This window comes from Meles meles, chromosome 13, assembly GCF_922984935.1.
Source record: "Meles meles chromosome 13, mMelMel3.1 paternal haplotype, whole genome shotgun sequence".
Taxonomy (NCBI): Eukaryota; Metazoa; Chordata; class Mammalia; order Carnivora; family Mustelidae; genus Meles; species Meles meles.
The window spans coordinates 37,072,623-37,093,485 of NC_060078.1; the positions used below are offsets into that span (position 1 = coordinate 37,072,623).

The following is a 20,863-nucleotide window of genomic DNA, read 5'->3' on the forward strand; positions in this document are numbered from 1 at the left end:
ATTCTGTTCTCTGGGGAAATGACTTCAAAAATCTATTCATGGATCCTGATCCCTTATCTTTTCATGAAACAGCTCTTCTGTGGCCCCTAGGTGGCTCAGTCCATTAAACGTCCAACTCTTAGTTTCAGCTCAGGTCATGATCTCAGGATCCTGAGACTGAGCTTCTCGCTGGGCGTGAAGCTGCTTAAGATTCTCTCTCTCCCTTTCCCTCTGCCCCTTCCCACCCCACATGCACTCTCTCTCTCTCAAATAAATAGAAAAATGAAATCTTTAAAAAAAGGGGGGGGCAGGGGGGGACTCTCCCAGCTTCTGAGAAAACTCCAGGCTTTCCTATTCAGTGATCCCACACTGCAAGGGAGCATTCTGCCGGCCCAGGGGAAGAGCAAATTTATTTCTTTTCATGCTTTAAGACGTTATTGGCTGCATATTGTTTTAATGCGGCGCATAATTACAGAAACCGCTCTGAAAATCTGTATATTTTATCTGTGCTTTATTGTAGCCAGAATATTCCTCAATTCTTTTTTCTTCTACATGAACCAGCTTAAAATATATTTTGGAGTCCTTTTTGTCATCTTGAAATTGAATAGCCAATTCTTACTGTAATGAAAATACTTACGCGCCAGCCTGGTGATATACAGCACTACAGTCTAATTACGGCTGTGCTTTAATTAACCTGAATTGAAGAGTGTTATCATTAAACTGCTGGTAACTTTGAGTTATGGCTTTTCTTTAATTTAAAGTAGAAAACACAGATAATTAAGCCTCCAGATAATCAAATGCTTGAGGAGAGCGTCAATGTTTTGGGATGTTCCTAAATCTCATTAAATGTCCTTTCGTTATTGATCATCCCTACCTCTGCCGTATCATTGTGCTGAACGAATAATAGCACTAAGTTGAACACATTCTCACTCACATCAGAAGTTTGGGTGGTTTTTTTTTTTTTTCCATTCTAGAAGCCGTGCTGAACAAATATGAAATTCTCAGACAACAAGGTGTGTCTGAAAGATACTCTCCTCCTCACAACATGTTCTAAACAGGGAAATCAATCAAAACCAGCAGCCACTGGGGTCCAGCTCTTGAGCTGGCTCCGAAGGGCAAGGAAGTCGCACACCACCCTGTGTGTCAGAGTCAGCAAACTCATGGGTCTATGGAGCCAGGCCTGTGAAATCGATGCCCAGGGCTGAAGGCATCAGAGAGGGGAGGACCCACACTTAACCCTTCCTTCTAACAAACTGGAGCCAGTCAGCAGCCGGTGGAAATGCAAGTCCTGTGTTGGCTCCTCAGATACTCAAGAGATGCCAGACATCTCGTTTTGATGTGAAACACCTCCATTTTGAAATATTGGCAACTCACTTGAAGACCTGAAACACTGTGTGGGGCAAATCTGCGGGTCCGATGTACCTTGTGGGTATCCCAGTTACAGCCTCCAGGGGGAGTGGTTCCAACCTTCCAGGTTAATACTCGAAAAATGAACTGACTTGGTTCCCAGGAGCAGAATAAGAGAAGCAGTGGGAATGCAGCTTCCAACGAAGCACTCATGGTAGACAACACACCGGTCAAGCCAGGGAAAATCAACAGCCAAGGAGCACATCTTTACACACCTCCCCTGCTAATGCCCCCTGCACCACAGGACCCCTCTGGGCATTGGCGCCTTTGCAGGGTGCTCAGACCACCCCCACATCATATAGGAAGCCTCAAGGGTTTGGTTTGTTTTGTTTTGTTTTTTTTAATAGAACCAGCTTCTATTAAAAGTCCTGAATTCTCCCAGGCTTTCTATCCCACGCAGGCCAAATTCCAAGGTGGAGAAAATCCCCTGGGACAGCCTCAATGTTCCAGGACCCAATGCCTATGAACGGTTAACTTCTTTCTGTGGCAGAAAGAGAAATAGCTCTAAAAGAAAGGAGCACATGGGAGTTACAATAGGGCATCCATTTTCAGAAAATAACTCCTTCCGAATCAATTACCTATTCACTTTTCCAGTCCATTTAGCGTTTAAACTTTCGCTTAGAGACAGGGTGAGAAATTTCAGTAAACAGCCAGACCATTTTGGATTGCTTAGGGTCTGGGCCCAGAGACAGAGTACACCTGCTGTGTTCACTGACAGGAGTCTCCAGGCAAACACCAAGATCCCAGGTGCTCTGTCCCCTCTCCGCTGTGCACAGAGCACAAAGCTTTAAGACAGAGGAGCCAAGGGCCCCCAGGACTATGGCCTTCAGACCTTCCCTTCCAGAAGATGGGTTTTGTTTGTAGGCATCCAGACAGCTCAAGGGAACAGCTTTTCTTCCTCAGGCCAGTGGGTTCCCAGATTCCCCTTTCTTCCCAGTCTTTATCGGTGAGACTGAGGTTATCAAGTCTTTTGCTGAAGTGTCAGTGGATCGGGCTTGATGTTTCAGCATTCCCAGGGAGTCTGTGTTTTCACAGTGGACAAAGCCCCTGTTTGACTTACACCCAACATCTGAGATTCTAAGTGGGAAATCTGAGGCACCATCACGATGGAAGTTTCCCGGGTCCTGGAACCCTTAGAACTCTTGAGGCCATATCCCTTAGACGGTCACCTACTTTACTTGGAGAAGCCATGGCAGGCTGGGGCTGCCTCTTGCTCAAATCCCTCCCTCTGAGCCAACACAAGGAGAAGCTAAGCCCTCTCATTGTCATAACATGCCGGTTGTCCATAGTGTGGGCTAAATTACTAAGGGCTATCTCAAGGTTCCCTTCCACGTATTTGGTCCCACATTTCCTCCGCAGATCATGAACGTGCTTCAAATAATGGCTTCTCTGATAGCTCTACTATCTGATTTGACTGAAAAAATAATAAAATTCATTTCATCAAGTGGCTAGCAAGATTTGTTTTCATCCTGGTAAAATCAGAGACATGGGTTCCTAGCACCCTTCATAATTGTGTCCTACGTGGCAGAAGCCAAATTCAAGACATGCAGGAAAACTGTAGTGCATAATTTAAAGCAAATGATGGATCTAAGCATAAGATTCTCAGAGCTACAGGAAAAAGCAGGGCCAGTGAAATCCCCAAGGCAGGGACCACATACTGACCCACCTTTCTGCTCACCACATAAGACAGAGCACATAGGACATCCTGGTAGTTGTTGAGTACCCTGACCGTGCTGGGCAGAGGTGAGGTGTCTTTCCTGCAAGGGCTACCTTAAACATCCGTGAGGGCCAAAGAGCACATGGTGAATGTTCACTTACTCACAAACGGTAGGGAAGGACAGACCCACAAAGGCACTGGAGAGATATTCTGTGTACATTTCATTTGAGACTCCTTCCAAGTAATATTTCTGCCACGTGTCTTCCTCAATCTAGGAAAGAAGAACACAGGAGGTTTAAGGTATGACAGTACACCATAAAAGGGAAACCAGAGTTTACCATTTATTTGGCCAATGAATGAATGCCCTCGTTATGGGATGGCAACAATCTTCAGCAACCAGGAACACAACCACACCATCTACAGCAAGCTTGCTATGACCCTAAGCTCATAGAAAGGAAGGACATGTCCTCTAAAGCACCACTCTTTTCTACCTTTTTATTATTCCCAAGGGTGTGGAGGCAAATGCACTCATCCACAATACTGGTTGGCAGGTAAGCTGATACAACTTTTCTAGAGAGCAAATGTTAACAAAAAATTACAAAGTACATGTTTCTTGACACAACAGTTTCATTTCAAGTATTCATAGCAAAGAAACAGATAAACACATGTACGAGGACATTTGTAGAACATCCTTTTAATGAGAAATTGGAAATAACCACAAATGGTACATTTTTCAATGGAATGCAAAGAAACAATTAAAAATTACGGTGAAAATGTGTATCTGTTCATGTAGAAATGATATGAAAAGACACGTTACTAGACATTGTTGATAGCTTGACCCTACTTAAAAAAAAAATACCCTATAATTATCTGAATGCTTGTAAAGCCAAAGAAAAACTAGAAAACTTTATAACCAAACACTAACCATTATTATCTGAGTGGTAGAATCACACTTTTCTCTAGAGATTTCTGTTCTCTGAAGACTTTTACAATGAGTGTGTGTGCTCATGCAAGTGTGTGTGTGTGTGTGTGTGTGTGTGTGTGTGTGTGTGTGTGTGTGTGTGTAAAACAATACGTATATTTCTACTTTGGGGAAAAAAAGATTTTTCCAACCACACCTTGAATATCACAAAAAGTAAAATGTAGTTTCAGAGAAGTCTTACTCCAGATCTCATTAAAATGTGTGGGTTTTTTTTTATTTTATGTTTTCTAATTAATCAATCTCAAATGGTTTTCTCAACAACCCTCTTCATGCTAAGCACTTCTGGAAGGATTTTACATTGGAATTGATCTTTAAAAATTATAAAGTGAAGAACAACAAGAATGCTGAGTCCCTCTGGGAGCTCGGGGAGCTCAGGATTCCCAAGGCAGGCAGGCTGTGTGGTCCCTGGGAGTCTGCAGGCTCCCACGTACACCTCTACTGTATACATAAGTGGGGGAGATGAGAGCTCTCCAGCCAACAGGAAGTGACTTTTTACAACATCTTGTGCTGATGTTGAATTAAAACTCTTCTTGCTTATGGCCCAATAGTCAGTTCACTAGGGAAATGCAATGCTGGAAGTTGAAAGAGACTTGGAAACAGTGGGAAATGAACACGGACCATGTACTTGGTGGCATTCTGGAATACAAAGAAGGCAGGAATCAGTTAGAAATAAATTGAATGCTCCCTGCTTCTACGCTATTTGTCTGCTTTGCGCAAGTCTGGATGATTAGAGTATGTGGGTTAACCTCATTAGTTTGAGCTGCTTCTAACCTACTCCCACACATTAGACATTAGCTATGCAATGCTGCTGGGTATGGGTTGTTTATCTACAAATTGGTCTTCCCCAGAGTGGGGTCCTTAAAAAAAAGGCACTCAACCATTTCTACTGCTAAACTGTATGATTTTAAAAATTAACTGGAATGTGTTTAACTAAGCATAAACTTTTTAATTTCCCTGAATCCTAAGAGTTCAACTTTTTTTTTTCAAATAAAAGATATTTCTGACTTTATAAGCAAAGGTCATTAATTCTAACTAATTTGAAGACAGCTTAGTCTGCATTAGTAAATAAACTGAAATCAGAATATTTGGGGCATTATAGTATCATAATTTGTTTTATTGGTAAATAGGATACTTATGTGAAGACTTGCCAATTATAAATCCTCATGGTACAACTTTATGGGAAAATAGTATTTTTGAAATGGAGTAATTGAGCCTAATCTTTTGGCAGAGACATTCCCTTTTATAATGTGCTATTTGTGTTGCTAATTTTACAGTTATTTTCAAAAACAATGAAAATACGAACTTTTATCTCAATTATTATTGACTGTTGGTTGTATTCCTCAGTTAATATATTTTTAACATGGGTCTTTTACTTATGGTCAGTATTTTCATGCCTGTGTGTCCTAACGAAACTACTCTTTTGACCAAATTTTATTGTAGGTTAATCATTAAATATTTTTACCAAGGAGAAACAAAGATTTGTAGGATAACAATTTTATTCATGATTGTTTTGAACACGGCAAATATTCATTAATTCATTCAGCAAATATGTATCAAGCATATCCAGTATCTCAGATCCTATTCTAGGTGCTGATTAAATCCTACTTAAACTGGTATTTATTTTCCTATATTTTTCTCTTTGCTGGAAGAAGCACCAGATATGTCTAGCTACAGTATATCTGACCAGATATACCTCAATTTTATTGATTTTTTCCCATATTTTTTTTCTACAGGTTTTGTCTTTGTGGCTGATCTAGAATGCCTAAGGAACTCAGTGTCAAAATAACTGGAAATATATACAGAACTTTTCTGGAAAGAAAAACGCCTCTTCTCCATCCATATATGGATTCTCAAATGGCATCTATAATGTTAGATACAAGTAGCACTGAACAGATTCCTCAAATATTGATTGGTTTCAGTTCACTGTTATAAACTTTTAAGTTGCCACATCTTTTTTTTTTTGAAGGATTTTTTTTTTTTTAATCTATTTGAGAGAGAGAAAGAGCACGAGCGCACAAGTGTGGGGAGGGACAGGAAGAGGGAGAAGCAGACTTCTCGCTGAGAGGAGAGCCCCACATGGGGCTGAATCCCAGGAACCCGAGATCATGACCTGAGCCAATGTCAGATGCTAACCAACCGAGCCACCCAGGTACCCCAAGACTCCCACATATTTAACAGTTTTCCATACAGGTAAGTCAACATGCTTTTGAGGTTTCTGATAAAGGTGTTATGCGTACATATACAAACAAACTTAAAAATGGTTAAAATGCTAAATTTTATGTTATATGCATTTTACCACAATTAAAAAAAATAAACCCATATCTATAATTGTAAGAGCAGAAGAGTCAGTAATTAAAATTAATACCAAGACTTCTTAATCTGTAAGGGCAAGAATGACAAGTTGGGACAGATCAATGATAAGAATAGGCCAGTGACATCAGGAGAACCAGGGAATGAGCCCCAGCCTGTGACAAGGACACCACACATGCCATGGGCTCAGACAGCCAAGTTTCATCATTATTCCAAGGCAAGTCTCAAACTACCTATCACTTCTTACCAAGGTTTACCTTTCTAAGTCTCAAACATGGCCTCTTTAACTTAACTTTGAAAAAGCAAGGATGAAAGTACATACTCCTTTTTCCTTTGTCAGCAGTAATGAAATGCATGCTTTTTTTTTTTTTTTTTTTTTTTAAGTAGGCTCCATGCAGTGTAGAGCCCAGTGTGGGGCTTGAACCCAGGACCCTGAGATCGAAACCTGACCTGAAATTAAGAGTCAGACCCTTAATCCACTAAGCCACATAGGCGCCTCTGAAATGCATTCTCAAGAACAGAAAAATAAATGTAAAATGTGTTGAGTTGAAAACATCTGTGCTTCACACGAGTGAAAAACGCAGTGAAGGAAGGATCTAGAAAGGGTGGGACAAGTTATTGTCATTATGATTTCCCTTTTACAGAGGATAATACTGAGGCACAGACAGGTTAAGTTCATGTTCCTAACCACCCACCTTGTCATCTCTTGCTAGAGATGATGGGGTAGATATATAAGGAATGAGCGGGGCTAGGATTTTGGCGGGGCAGGGTGAATTTGCTGCACATAAGTACTAAGAGGGGAAGCCTGGAATCAAAGCTCACCAAGATCTCAAAATCTTAAACCCTGGAGCCCAATACCTTCTGAGAGGTCGATGAGGAATAAGACTAATTTTCAGCTGCGCTGAGAGTGTGGGCATAGCATGGCGGCATACAGAACCATCCCAGCCTACAACTTCTTTCCACACTATTCTCCAGATTTGTGTTGTGCAGATATTTTTAACTGTAATGTAATGTACACACTTCCCAGCAGAAAAATGAAGGAATGGGACCAAAAATGACTTAAGGAAAGGTGCCAAAATTAATTTGCCAGCCATTTAGTAATCAGTCAAAGGCAAAGCATTTCCCGAGGCGGCGATCTCTCCTCTGGTTGTCACATCAAACTGCAGCTGTTTCAGAAGAGCAGAGATGAGCAGGTGATGTGCTGTGGCTCTTATTCATCAAATACTCACAGAACCTTCAGCGAGAAAGGAAATTGAGCCATTGGGCTGGCTCGTCTACATTTCTCGCCGGCTTATTTATGTTCTCTTCATTATCTAATTTTTCAACCGGTCTAATCCAACCCCTCCCCCTCAAATAAATGGTTGTACACGGATTCATGGGCGGCCAGCTCTAGCATCAAAGAGTACCTTCCAGCTGGAAACAGGAGCTTTGGCTCCAAAGGAAGTAACACCTACTTGATCCTAGATTCTGCATGTGTTACTAATGGTGGGTCGGTAATGACACCTTTTATTTTTTATGCTTTTTCTGATTAGAGTGAAACTGTGTTTCTCTAATGCTAACAGCCCAGTGAATGTGAAAAATCAGCCATCCTAGCTGGGATAGGCGACGACCCTGGCGCTTCCTGTTTCCAGCGAAGAAAAGACTCTGAGTAACTGTGGTGACTCCAGTCAAAGAATTTTGCTAACATCGATCCCCACATCTGGAGTCGTGTAAATAATTCCAGAGATTATCGTATGCCATTCCTTATTTAATTGAAAGTCAGTACACTGTTTTTACCTAGATATATTTCTATAATGCACCTCAGAAATAATGGATTAAAAGGAAATGATAACAACCAATGATCATGAGGTTAATAGCTGTAATAAGAAGAGGTAAGTCGTTGGGGCGCCTGGGTGGCAGTCGGCCGAGCACCCGGCTCTTCATTTCGGCTCAGGTTGTGACGTCATGATTCTTGAAATCAAGCCCCACCATGAACTCTGCGCTCAATGGGGAGTCCACTTGAGATTCTCTCCTTCTCCCTCCCCCCGTACTCCCCCACTCTCGCATGCACTCGTGCCTTCTCCTTCTCTCGCAAATGAATGAGCAAATCTTGAAAAACGACGAAGAGTTGAGTCATGACATACACACTAACATTGCCCAGCACTAGTAGCAGGAGACTCGTGCGTTAGTAGATATTTGTTGCTTTGTTACTTTTTATGATCTATCCAAATTCTACGTTAATCGTTTTCCTCTAAAGGATACACAATTTTAAATCATAAAGCTGCTTTCATAAGAACTAACCAGTCACATCTGAACAAACATCTGTACGTAGAAATTACATAATACGTTGTCACTGTCCTTTATGATGTCCCAGTCTGCAACAGAGTGCAGTGACATAAATTGACGGATGTGCCTTAGATCCCATAAAAACATAGTTATTCCTACAAAAAAAAAAAAAAAGAAAAAGAAGATGCCCACAGGAAGTGTCAAGCCCTTGACTACAATAATAAACACAGGATCAGCATTTATAGTCTCAAGGTTGATGAGTGGGTGGTCATCAAAACGTGTGGAGTCATTTATCCCCATTCCTCAAGAGCACGCTCTGTCACTGAGAAAAATCTGATTTAATGTTGCATCTAATCATTTCTTGCCGGAAAGAACAATGTTAAGGACAGTTGAGTGTTAAGGAGCCTTTATCGTTGGGCTTTCTGGATTCTCTCTCTCATTACCTCTATGTTCCAATCTTAACACTCTTGCCCCAGTTTTTATCAACGGGCCCACAGCTATCTCTTTCTCACCCTCCCTTTCTCAACATTCTTCAGTATAATGACAAATCCTGAAACTGACTCATGGAATTAAAAACCAAAACATCCGCATCTTGCTAGCTTAGGTAGGTCCCCACAGGTGCCAGAACAGAGAATGCCTCGCTGCACAGCTTTCTGGGGCTGGAGCAAATTGTTGATAAAGTTGAAACCAAAGGAGAGAAGCAGAGGAGATGGGAAATGAATGGAGATTTGCACTTTCTCAGAAGGTGTTTCTTCTCTGGCACAAATTGCACTTCAACGCTGTACTTCTTGGACATGGAGTCAGGTCGGCTGCCCTTCCAAGAGCAGCCCTAGATTTCAGGGCCTCCATAATGACCTGGCATTCCGCAATTATGGCTTATTTCAGATTGCATTCTCCAGAATGTGCGAACAGGACGGAAGGATTTCAGACTCGTCCAAAGGCTTCAGGACAATGTCAATTAAAACAAATTATTTGGGATTTGATGGAATGCCAGAGAACTGGGTGCTGCAGCACTGAATGAATAAATAAACAACTCCAAAGATTAATTTGGGGTGGACGTGAGCCAAATCTCTTCGTCCCAGACTAGTGGGCTGCAGACTATCAAAAGAGATTTCCTCCATCAGGCATTACGAGAAAAAAAATTTGCCCACATGAGGTATTCTGAGAGAGATGAACAGACCACACCACATGCAAAAGTGCAAGAATATATGGCATTTTCCCCTCTGTGTTATTACCCCCAACCCAGATTATTCTGAAGACACAAAGAGTGCTAGAGGGACCAGAGCTAAAGGAAAGGCGAGTGTAAAGAACATGAGAAAAGCATTATTATTTAGAAATGATTTAAGAAAGCATTGCTTGTGTGGCTGGAAATTGGTATTTTCTTTCAATACCTAAAAGGCTTCTCTACTCTTTCCCTGTTTTCCTCTCTAGTGTAGAAAGATGCTTAAGAGATGTCAGACCCGGTTGAAGGTTGGCCTATTCACTCTGTCCGAATAGGACTTGGGTTTTGCAATCTTGCTAAATGGTTAAGAACATCCTCATTTGTGCTTCCAATAATAAGGTTCTTAAAGTATCACTAAAAGGATTCTAATCTGGGTAGCGCACGCAGGAAGCAAATGTTCTCAGGCAGACGCCTGCTGAGGAACCCTCTGAAGGATGGTTTGGCCCCCCACACGCAGGAATTACCAGGACGGAGCTTCTCAAGCCATGGGAGGTAGGGGGCCTGCGTTTTTGTTTTCATTTCTAATATCCACTGTTTTTGCAGACTCAAAACTACAAAATCTAACAAAAACAAATTCTAAAAAAAAAGGAGAGAGAGAGAGAGAGAAAAAGAAAAGGCATGCAAAGTACAAGTCCAAAATTTTTCTCATTCGATTCCACCAATATAAAAATAATCTATCAAATTGCCCTCAAAGTTCCTAAGAAGTTACTCCCATTTTCTGTACTTTCTTCCTCGTGGAAGATTAGCCAGTAGTTGACAGCACCCATCCACAGACAGAGTGCTGGCCTCAGTCTATCTTAAAGACCTAACTTCGTACAATTTCCCGCAAGCTTGAGCAAAGTAGAAGTATTCTCAACTAAGATTTCCCATGTGAGCTCATTAGAACACTTTTTTTTAAAGATTTTATTTATTTATTTGACAGAGAGAGAGATCACAAGTAGGCAGAGAGGAAGGCAGAGAGAGAGGAGGAAGCAGGCTCCCTGCTGAGCAGAGAGCCCAATGTGGGGCTCGATCCCAGGACCCTGAGATCATGACCTGAGCCGAAGGCAGAGACTTTAACCCACTGAGCCACCCAGGCGCCCCTCATCAGAACTTATTAACAGGTGTTATATCTTGAACATAAAGAGTGGAGACAGGGCCCCCCATGAAAAGGTAGGTTATTTTGAGAGCAGTAAATTCTATCTGAATCTTCAGTGCCTAGAATAGTGCATGGTACACAGCAGTAGCTCAATAATATTTGAATGGATGAAAAAAAATTGAGAAGAATTGGATATAAAAAACCAACCTGGGAATTCTTTTGAGTGCAATGGCTAGGATCTTAACATGTTAATAGGAGTTGTAACTCGTGTGTGTGTGTGTGTGTGTGTGTGTGTGTGTGGCGGGGGCGGGTGGGACATGGTATTTAGTCACACAACCCTTTATTTCAAGGAGCAGTTCACAGAGCTAGGCAATGCTAATTTAGAAAATTTCCCCATGATTTCCTGTCACTTTGTTTCCCTTGATCCTTCTATCAGAAATATATATCTCCATAATATCTCTCCATTTTTCAGCTGTCAAATCTAACTCTTTCGATAAAGTTTCCATCGGATGCCCCCTCACTGGTGAGGCTTTTCCTCATTTCCCCAGCTTCATGTGCTCCTCCTCGCCTTATTGGGAAACCACACTGAGCCCACCTCTAGGGGGTTTGGAAGGGCTAACTGAGGTGATCAGTATAGGAAGATGGGAACACCACCCCACCCAAAGTAAGCACTTGGCATGTATTAACTACCATTAGCTACCATCGTAGTATTGGAGTTCTCTGATACTCCATGAGAGCTTCAGCCAAGTGGGATTTTGAAACATGAGCCCCTCCCCTAAGCCCTCAACTTTGTCTTGTCCAGAAAAAAGGAACAAAATACCTTCTAAGGTGCCTATATAAGAGGTGTTTAATTTATATTTGTTGAACTGAACTAAGCAAGAGAAAACTAGAGAAAGCGACACAGAGAAGCAAGCCATTTCCCCAGGCATCTAACCACAAGGAAGCACTGAAAACATCACAGCATTCAATGTTGCACCATGGAATAAACCAATTCTTGCCTCCAAATGCTGAAAAATCCTGTATTCTTAGGTTCTAATAGGGCGCCGGTAGAATTGGGTCATTTTTCAACTGCCCAGGAAACTTCTTACTAGGAGCGATATTTTTCTGGAAATTTTTGTCATCACAGAACATCTTGGGCTACTTAACAAGTGACTTAACGGTTTTCTAAATTCTTTTTTTTTCTTTTTCTTTTTTTTTTTAAGATTATTTATTTATTTGACAGACAGAGATCACAAGCAGGCAGAGAGGCAGGCAGAGAGGGGGGTGGGAGAAGCAGGCTCCCTGCTGAGCAGAGAGCCCGATGCGGGGCTAGATCCCAGGACCCTGATATCATGACCTGAGCTGAAGGCAGAGGCTTAACCCACTGAGCCATGCAGGTGCCCTGGTTTTCTAAATTCTAAATCCAGTAACTTGGAAGCTTAAATTCGACAGAAGGAATTCTCAAGCACTGGTACACTGCCACCCATCTAACTGAAGTCCTTCCTCCTACAAGCTTCGAATCCCACTGCCATGCCTGAGGAGGGCAGCCTCCTTTTCACCCTTGTCTCATGACTCCACTCTCTTCACCATGGGACTTAGCCTTCTGTCTTCTCCTTGTCTTCACTTTTTTGGCTTGCCGTGTAGAGTTAAACAACAATCCAACAGGATGTAGACAGAGTCCAGCAAAGGCTACATCTGGCAACTCCCTTACTCACAAATTCTAAAATGGAGGTAAAAACAACAGTGGGTTCATTGGTTGTTTATTTATCTATTTATTTATTTCTGGATGAATAGGAAGGGAGTTAGAAAAGAAAAGCATTCAATTCATCACAGGGACTATGAGCTCGCTTTTGAAGAGACAAACCATTAGAGCGTTGCCTCTGCCCTTGCGAGGATCCTCAATGTTCTAGATAGTTCAGTGAGAATCCCACTGCAGTCATTCCTGCGGTCACTTGGGATAATTTCTCACCAGTGGGCACTTTGGAGGCTTACTTAAGAAAAGTCTTCTGAAGGGTGCCTGGGTGGCTCAGTGGGTTAAAGCTCTGCCTTCGGCTCAGGTCATGATCCCAGGGTCCTGGGATTGAGCCCCGTGTCAGGCTCTCTGCTCAGCGGGGAGTCTGCTTCCCCCCCACCCCAGCCTGCCTCTCTGCCTACTTGTGATCTCTTTCAAATAAATAAATAAAATCTTTAAAAAAAGAAAAAAAGACAAGAAAAGTCTTCTGAGGCTCTGAGTCTAGGGCTTCCCAAACTCTGAGGTGCTTATAAATCATGCAAGGGTCTTAGTGAAATGTGGTTTCAGATGTCCTAGTCCTGGATGGGGGCCTGGATTCTGGCTTTCCAACAGGCTCCCAGACAACAACGATGGTGCCCAAACATGAGCCACACTTCGAGTAGCAAACAGCTACTCCCGGAGACAGTGAAGAACAGAAAACAAGTGTTCTCCACGGTGCCTGTGAGGACCAGAGATTAAGGAGAGTCAATCACAGTCCAAAGGATTTAAAGTAGAGATGAAAAAGAGTGCTTCCCATGAGTATCACTAAATACTGGAGCCAGTTACAGAGAAAGCTTGAACATAACTAAGCACTGAGTATCCAAGTGTTTGGGCTGTTGTGGTCATTAGTCTAAACAATATTTCAGGGTCCAGATTTATCTACTCAGTCTCTCTCCATCGATTCCGTGACCCTGGGGATAGTTTAGTCTCCATTTCAATGTGGACTGTGTAAAGACAGAACAATGAGATGGCTATATTTAATTCAATTAAAAATAAAGTTTCAAAAAATGGCCCTGATTTGTATCCCTGATTTCTATTCAACGTCCCCATTTTAGGACACAGTGTTGAGTGTAAGGACGAAAACACTTGCCAACTCAGTCCTGTTTTAGTGACAGCAGATTCTGGATACTTATGTCTCCTATCTCTGTACAATACAGCCTAATAAAGTCGAGCCAAAGAGACTAGATTTCATTTCAGAACAAAGGGTTCAGCCATAAACTTTTGCTTTCTGGCTGAACAGAGCCATTCCCACCACAAGCATAAATTCTGCTAGTTTTAGGTATCAGGGTGATTGGGAAGCCAAATGGGTTATCTGTGAGCCAGGTATCCAAGGCAGAGGCACCCGCTTTATTGTGTATTCATTGTTATCTGGAAAATCTCTTGCCAGCTACAGAATATTTTCACAGGAAGTTAGAAATGACTTTGGAAATTCCCCTCTGTGGCTTCATAGAGTGGATTTTAGGCCTCATCAAAAAGACATTTCGTTCAGAGATTGAAAATGGGCAGCCTGTAAATTGCTGAGGTATTTAGCTGGGCTTAGCAGTTTCCTTTTAAGGGACTGGGGGCAAGATCCTCAGTAGCACAGCAGTGCAGAAAGTACCAAAGCACATGTAGGCTCTGGGTTCAAATCCTAGCCTCCCCGTGTGCCTGGGCTAAGCTGTACAGCCTCTTCAAGCCTCAATCCCCTCACCTGCACAATGAGAACAACAACAGCACCCATGTCCTAGGAAGACAGTTGAAATGAAGTGATGCATGTAAAATGTTTAACATAGTGCCTGGCCAATGTGTCAAGTGCTCTTGTGGTTGAATCATACTGAAAGATGGCATTTACCAAGTGGGCACCTCACAGGGTTCTAGAAATGTCAGCTCTCATGTTAAGTAATGAGTGATAATGACGGTGATGGTGATGTGGTGAGATGGTGATGGTGATGATGGGGACAGTGATCATGATGGTGATGATGATGGTGACAGTGATGGTGATCATGGTGATCATGGTAATGAAGGTGAAGGTGACGTAGTGAGATGGTGACGATGGTGACAGTGATCGTGATGGTGATGGTGATAATGAAGACATCTCTCCTGCTCACAAAATGAAACACAGGCCAGGTAGGTGGATGCTAGCTTTGTGAGTCACGGATTCCTATTGCTTAGCTGCTCCTAGAAAAGCCTGGAACATCATGACTATCAAATGATCCTGCTGATGGAGGAGAAATGCTAAGTAGCTTGAGTGTGTTCCTAAAAGATAGCAGTGTCCTCTGGAGAGCCTCCCAACAACCCGCCCCCATAAACACACCTTTGCTAGTGGCCAGCAAGTTCACTCAGAATGGATATGATGGTAAGACAGAAGGTAGATATTTGGAGGAAATGATGCCCTCCTAAAATAGGAGAAGGGTCACATGTCAACATTAGCGTTAAGATAATGGAGGAAGACCCTGACTGGCCTTCTGAAAGAAGCCCAAAGCCAGCAAGATCCTGATGGGTAGACTGGATTAGCTCCTTCTTGTCCCTGGACTTGGCTTTTGCCAAGACATCCCTCAACTGGGGTGTCCCTACACTCTACTCCTATTTCTCATCCTTCTCCCTAGCAAAGGGCTTTGCTTCTTATTTCTGGCCTCACCACCTAGACTGATTTTGAACTGATACTTGGCACATCCTTGGTCCACAGGATGGGCATACTAATTAACTGGTGCTTGTTAAAGCGTTATTTTTTAAAATACTTATTCAACTCATATTTGGAGGAGAAGCTAACTGGTGGGGAGATAAGAGAGAAGAATGACTGCGGGTCAAAGCCTTCATCCTCTACTGCCCTCAGAATTCAAGCTTGGCCCCAATTTTTCATACTTCCCTCATAAAAAAAAATGCCTTGCAGTTATTGGATCCAACCTTTTCTTTTCTTTTTTTAGATGTATTTATCTGCTTATTTATTTATTTGAGAGAGAGAGTGTATAAGCGGGGGCAGGGAGAGGGACAAGCAGACTCTGCTGAGCATAGAGCCAGACATGGGGCTCAATCCTGTGACCCTGAGGATCATGATCTTAGTTGAAGCCAAAAGTTGGACCCCCAACTGACTGAGCCATGCAGGCACTCCTTGATTCATCCTTTTTAAGGCAAGTTAAAAATATCTGCTGTTCTTTGGCGAAAGGGAGCCTATCCCTTCCCATTCAAATAGTTTACCAAAGTATTCCTTCCGACCGCAAATTTTATGCCTCCTGAGAAGAGTTCTAGAAGGCATGTTTTCTCCTGGTTGTATTTCTAGGAAGATGTTAGCACTCATTATAGTTCATTATTCCCAAAACGCTGCCAGGAGAGCCCTCATCTTGAAGTTGGCTTAGCCTTGTGATGATCCTGTTTGGACAGGGAGAGGTCTCTGTCCCTCTACATTCATTGGTCCTGTGAGCAAGATCAGACAGTACATTTCAAGCCCCCAGGAACAAACTGGGAGGTTGCTACTCCCTCTGAATTCTTCCCAAGTAACTCCGGGTAATTCCACTGCAGGGCTCTGTGTCGGACAAGGCTTCACTAGCTAGTTGGACTTTTATTATGCATGTAAAGAAGAGTCAGTGAATCTCCATCCAGGGCAGAGGCCTGGGAAAAGCCAGACAAATGCATCCTGTTCTCACCTGTAAAATCTTCTATCTCAGGGGGCTGGGGTAGAGTTTTTGATGGGAAGGTTAAGAGGGTTGAGGGAAGCAGTGTTATTTAGACTGATGAACAATGCTGCTGTCCTATAAAATGTATCCAGTTGGAAAATTCTGCTAACCCTGTATCTCTCTACAGAGTTCCAGAGACCTCTCCCACAACATTAGTCATTTACAAAGATGTTGGCAACACAGAAGTATAAGCAATATAGGAAGAGACAGCTTTATGTCATCCTAGAGACTGGTTCTATATTAATCTTATCCCTCTATCTTCTCCCATCAGTGACTCAATCCTAGCCCAGTCTCAAGTCTCATAGCAAATAGAAACCCAAAGTGTATGACTCGCTCCTAAGAAAGGAGAAAGGGGTTAGGGGCTTTAACACACTGGCAATCATTCCAATAATCCTCTATACTTTTCCACTTTTTACAGCAGGGGAATATGAAGTTCAGAAAGGTCGAATAAGCAGTCTAAGGTCTTATAATATGTCCTAAGTTAAAGTCTTACAATTCTCTCCCTACCCCACCCTCTGTTTACTACGCAGCTATACACCTCCCTTCATATTTCACAAGTGAGGGAGAACAGGCAGAGTGAGGGCCGTGCTGGTAAATCTGAATAACACAGTGGCCCGTGAGTGTCTCTGGATAGGGAGACACCATCCAACATCTTGGGCTGATCAAATCTAACACTTAACCTGAATTCTGAAAGGGGCACCAGACATTCTTTCATTGGTTCTTCCCTGGTTTATTCCAGGAGAAGAAAAAATACCCAACCACGGAAAGAAATGGTCTTCCCACTGCCAGACTTTAGCTAAAACAAGAAATCAACAAGAAACTCCTTTTAAATAATACATTGTCACAGTCTAGAAAAAGGAGAAACTCATTAAATCCATTGTCCTAAAGAGCAATGCCATAAATATGAAGGCTAGGAATAAACAGAGACTTCTCTTAGTAGAGTGTCAGCAAAGAGTTTTGCACACCAAGGTCAGTGGGCACAGATACAGATATTATTTCTCATTGGGCAGAGATACCCTATCTACTGACACAATATGGGGGAAAGGAAAGAAGTGATATCTTTTACTCATATATGTCAATTAATTCCATCTACTTCCCACCCTGCTTCCCATCCCCTACGGTACATAAAGCACAGCACTGAGGCAAGGCCCCTGTATTTCTTAGAACTTCAAACCCTAATAAGTGGGCCTGAATCACGCTTGTTACCACGAAATACATGTGGTATTAATGATAAAAACTAAAAAAATTATACCCAGTTGAAAGATTTTATTGCACACTATTTTTCAAGATGGCAGATGGATGCCTAAATTGATCTCAGTGTCATTTTACTGTTGTCCCAAAGTTTCTCTAAATCAGCCAAATGAGTCTGAAGTTGAAATAGCCACCTCATATTGTTCTACCAGGAGAGGCACAGGATTTCTCTGTAATGTAGCTTGCCATATTACGTTATTTATAGCCTCTGATGGAAAGGCGGATAATCTCAAACCCACCCCAAAGAGAATGATTACTGCATATGCCAAAAAGATCTGATGAGGACAACATTGTCCTGGGTCTGACTGTAAAAGACAATCTAAGCAATATCCGGGTTTTTGATTCTGGATAGGATGGAATAAGTTCACTCTACCCTGTACATTTCACTGAATGCCTTTATTAAACCAGACAGAATGCATGCAACAGCCATTTGAAGACTCTGAGAAGAGAACCGTAGCAGGCAGAATTGACCAGAATTGGAAGTACCACCAAACTGGCAGTGAGTTTGCTATTATTTTTCCTCTTTATCCACTAGCTTGACCTCAGAACCTACAAGTGAGAACCAGGATATGGACAGAGAAAACTCCAAGAGAAGGTCCTGTTCTGGCTCAGAGACCGGTTAGAGGAATTGCTAACATTCAGAAAGAATGGGAGAAATCATGTTTTCTCCTTTTTGTCTTTTTCTTTCCTACTCTTTTCTTGTACCTGGACCCCTAGGGCATTAGCAAGGGTGGCAATGGGAGCTGTAAGGAGATTAAGGAAGGTAGGAAAACCTTCACTGGATGAAGGATCTGAGGTTCCAAGACAGTGGGGCAAAGCCCTGTTGCTTATTGTATTTGTCATCCCATTGTCTTGTCTCACGTAGGCACATAGAAGCAGGAAATTTACAGTAAGAAGGGTAGTAACTAAAGCCCCATATTTCTGGTCAGAGGATAAAAAGGAAGGCCCGATGGAAGCTGACAGCTCCTCGGTGATCAAAGAGAAAGAAGACTTGGGAAAGTAGTCCCTTATAATGATTTATGAACTCCTGGGCGTACCATGAGCTGTGCATGGATGAAGCTGACCCCACACAGCATATATAAATTTTAAGAACAAGCTATAATATCGAGACTGATATGGGACAGACCAAATCACACTTCCAATGCTTTGAAAACTCAGCTGACACTGGAATCACTACCCGCAGAAGCCTGGTCAGAATGCGTAGCCTAAAATCAGAGAGGGCAGTTACATGTCACAATAAAATTATCACATTCTTTGTAAGATGAAAACAAGACCCAGTTTAAAAATCAAATAATCAAAATGTCTAGGATACACCAAAAAAATTATTTGGCTTATGAACGACCCAGAAAATCTCAACTTGCATCCAATGTCTCGATGGCACAGATATTAGAATTATTACCTAACAAGATCCATAAAGCAGCTATTTTAACAATGTTCCACAACTGAGAACACGTCTATAAAGAATTAAGAGACATAAAGCCTTCATGAAGAAACAAGATAAAAATAAGAATCATATGAAAATTCTAGAATTGAATAATATAGTGACTAATACACTCATTGGATAGGCTCAGTAGCAAAATGGAGATGGCAGAAGAAAGAATCAATAAACTTGAAGTTAAGGCAACAAAAATTGTACAATTTGAACAACAAAGAGCAAAAAGATTTTTAAAAAATGAAGAGAGCCTTGTGGTCCTGTGGCCTATTAGAGAAAGGTCCAACATGGAGTTCCTGGGTGGCTCAGTCAGTTAAGCCCCTGCCTTCAGCTCAGGCCATGATCCCAGGGTCCTAAGATCAAGCCCCACATCAGGCTTCCTGCTCAGCAAGAAGTCTGCTTCTCCCTCTCGCTCTACTACTCTTCCCCATTTGTGCTTTCTCATTCTTGCTCTTCCTCAAATAAATAAATAAATAAAATCTTAACTAAAAGAAAAGATAAAGGCCCAACATTTGTGTCATAGGAATCCCAGAAGGAAAGTAGAAAGAGTATGGTGCAGGAAAAATATTTGAAAAAATAATAAACAAAACTTCCCAAATTCCACCGAAGACAAATCTAGAGACACAAGAATCTCATAAGCCCCACAGAGTAAGTCCAAAGAAATCATGTTCAAACACAGTACAATTAAGTGACAGAAAACTAAAGACAAAAAATCTTAAAAGCAAACAGAGAAAAATGACTCATTACTTATAGATTAATAACAATTCAAATGGCTACAGATTTCTCATCACAAGCAATGGAGGCAAGAAGAAGAAAGTAGAACAACATTTTTGAAGTACTGAAAGAACAGATGGGTCAACCCAGAATTCTGTATCCACCAAAAATGTCCATCAGGAATGAAGGTGAACTAGAGACATTCTCAGATGAAGGAAAATAGTATTTGTTTCCAGCAGACTGCTTGAAGGGAATTGCTAAAGAAAGCTGGAACATCAGAATAGAAGTGATACCGAAGGGAAAGCTGGAACATGAGGAATGAAAAACAAAAACAAAAACAAAAAACCAAAAAGGGAAAATATCAGGATAAATATAAAAGACTACTTGTATTGAGTTCCTTAAAATATGTTTAATGGTTGAAAGCAAAAAATCATAACACTGATAGGGTTGCCAGTATATGTAGATATGATACATAACACAACTACAACAAAAAACTGGGGAGGTTAAAGAGACCAATAGGTTCATAAGGTTTCTACATTCCACCTAAAGAGGCAAGTCTAAGTATCCTGGAAAGTTTAGTACATGCATTACAATCCCAAGGGCAATCAATTAAAAGACTACATAAAGATATGTAACAGGAAACACTACAGATAAAATGGAATACCAAAAATGTTCAAAATAGCCCAAAGAAGAAAGTAAAGAGGTAAGAGACCTAAAACAGAGGAAAAAGAAAACAAATAACAAAATATTAGACCTACATTATAGCTAAATAGTCTGACACAACTTTTAATAAACAGATTCACAGACTGGAATTTTTTTTAAAAATGACACAAATATAAGCTGTCTATAAGAAAATCACTTAAAATTTAAAGATACGGTTTCATTGAGACAGAAAATAATGAGAAAAGATTTTTTTTTTTCTCCCATGAAAACACTAATAAAAAAGCAAGTTTGAAGGGTGACTGGCTGGTGCAGTCTGTTTAGCATAGGATTCTTGGTTTTGGCTCAGGTCATGAACTCAGGGTCATGCGATCCATCCCCACATTGGGCTCCACGCTCAGTGCAGATCCTGCTTAAGGATCTCTCTCCCTCTCCTTCCTCCCCACTATGCGCTCTCTCTCTAAAATAAATAAATCTAGGAAGGAAGGAAGGGAGGGAAGAAAAGA

The 20,863-nt window shown here is 41.6% G+C and overlaps 1 protein-coding gene across 29 annotated transcripts in view; it reads right to left on the reverse strand.

Moving 5' to 3' along the window:
• Nucleotides 1–20,863, reverse strand: part of KCNMA1 (potassium calcium-activated channel subfamily M alpha 1) — a 730,062-nt gene that overhangs the window by 160,634 nt on the left and 548,565 nt on the right. For all 29 annotated transcript variants that reach the window (XM_046026770.1, XM_046026771.1, XM_046026772.1 and 26 more), the window contains exon 15: nt 3,205–3,314. In XM_046026770.1, coding sequence (XP_045882726.1) covers nt 3,205–3,314 — 110 coding nt within the window. The remainder of the gene's footprint in view (nt 1–3,204; nt 3,315–20,863) is intronic.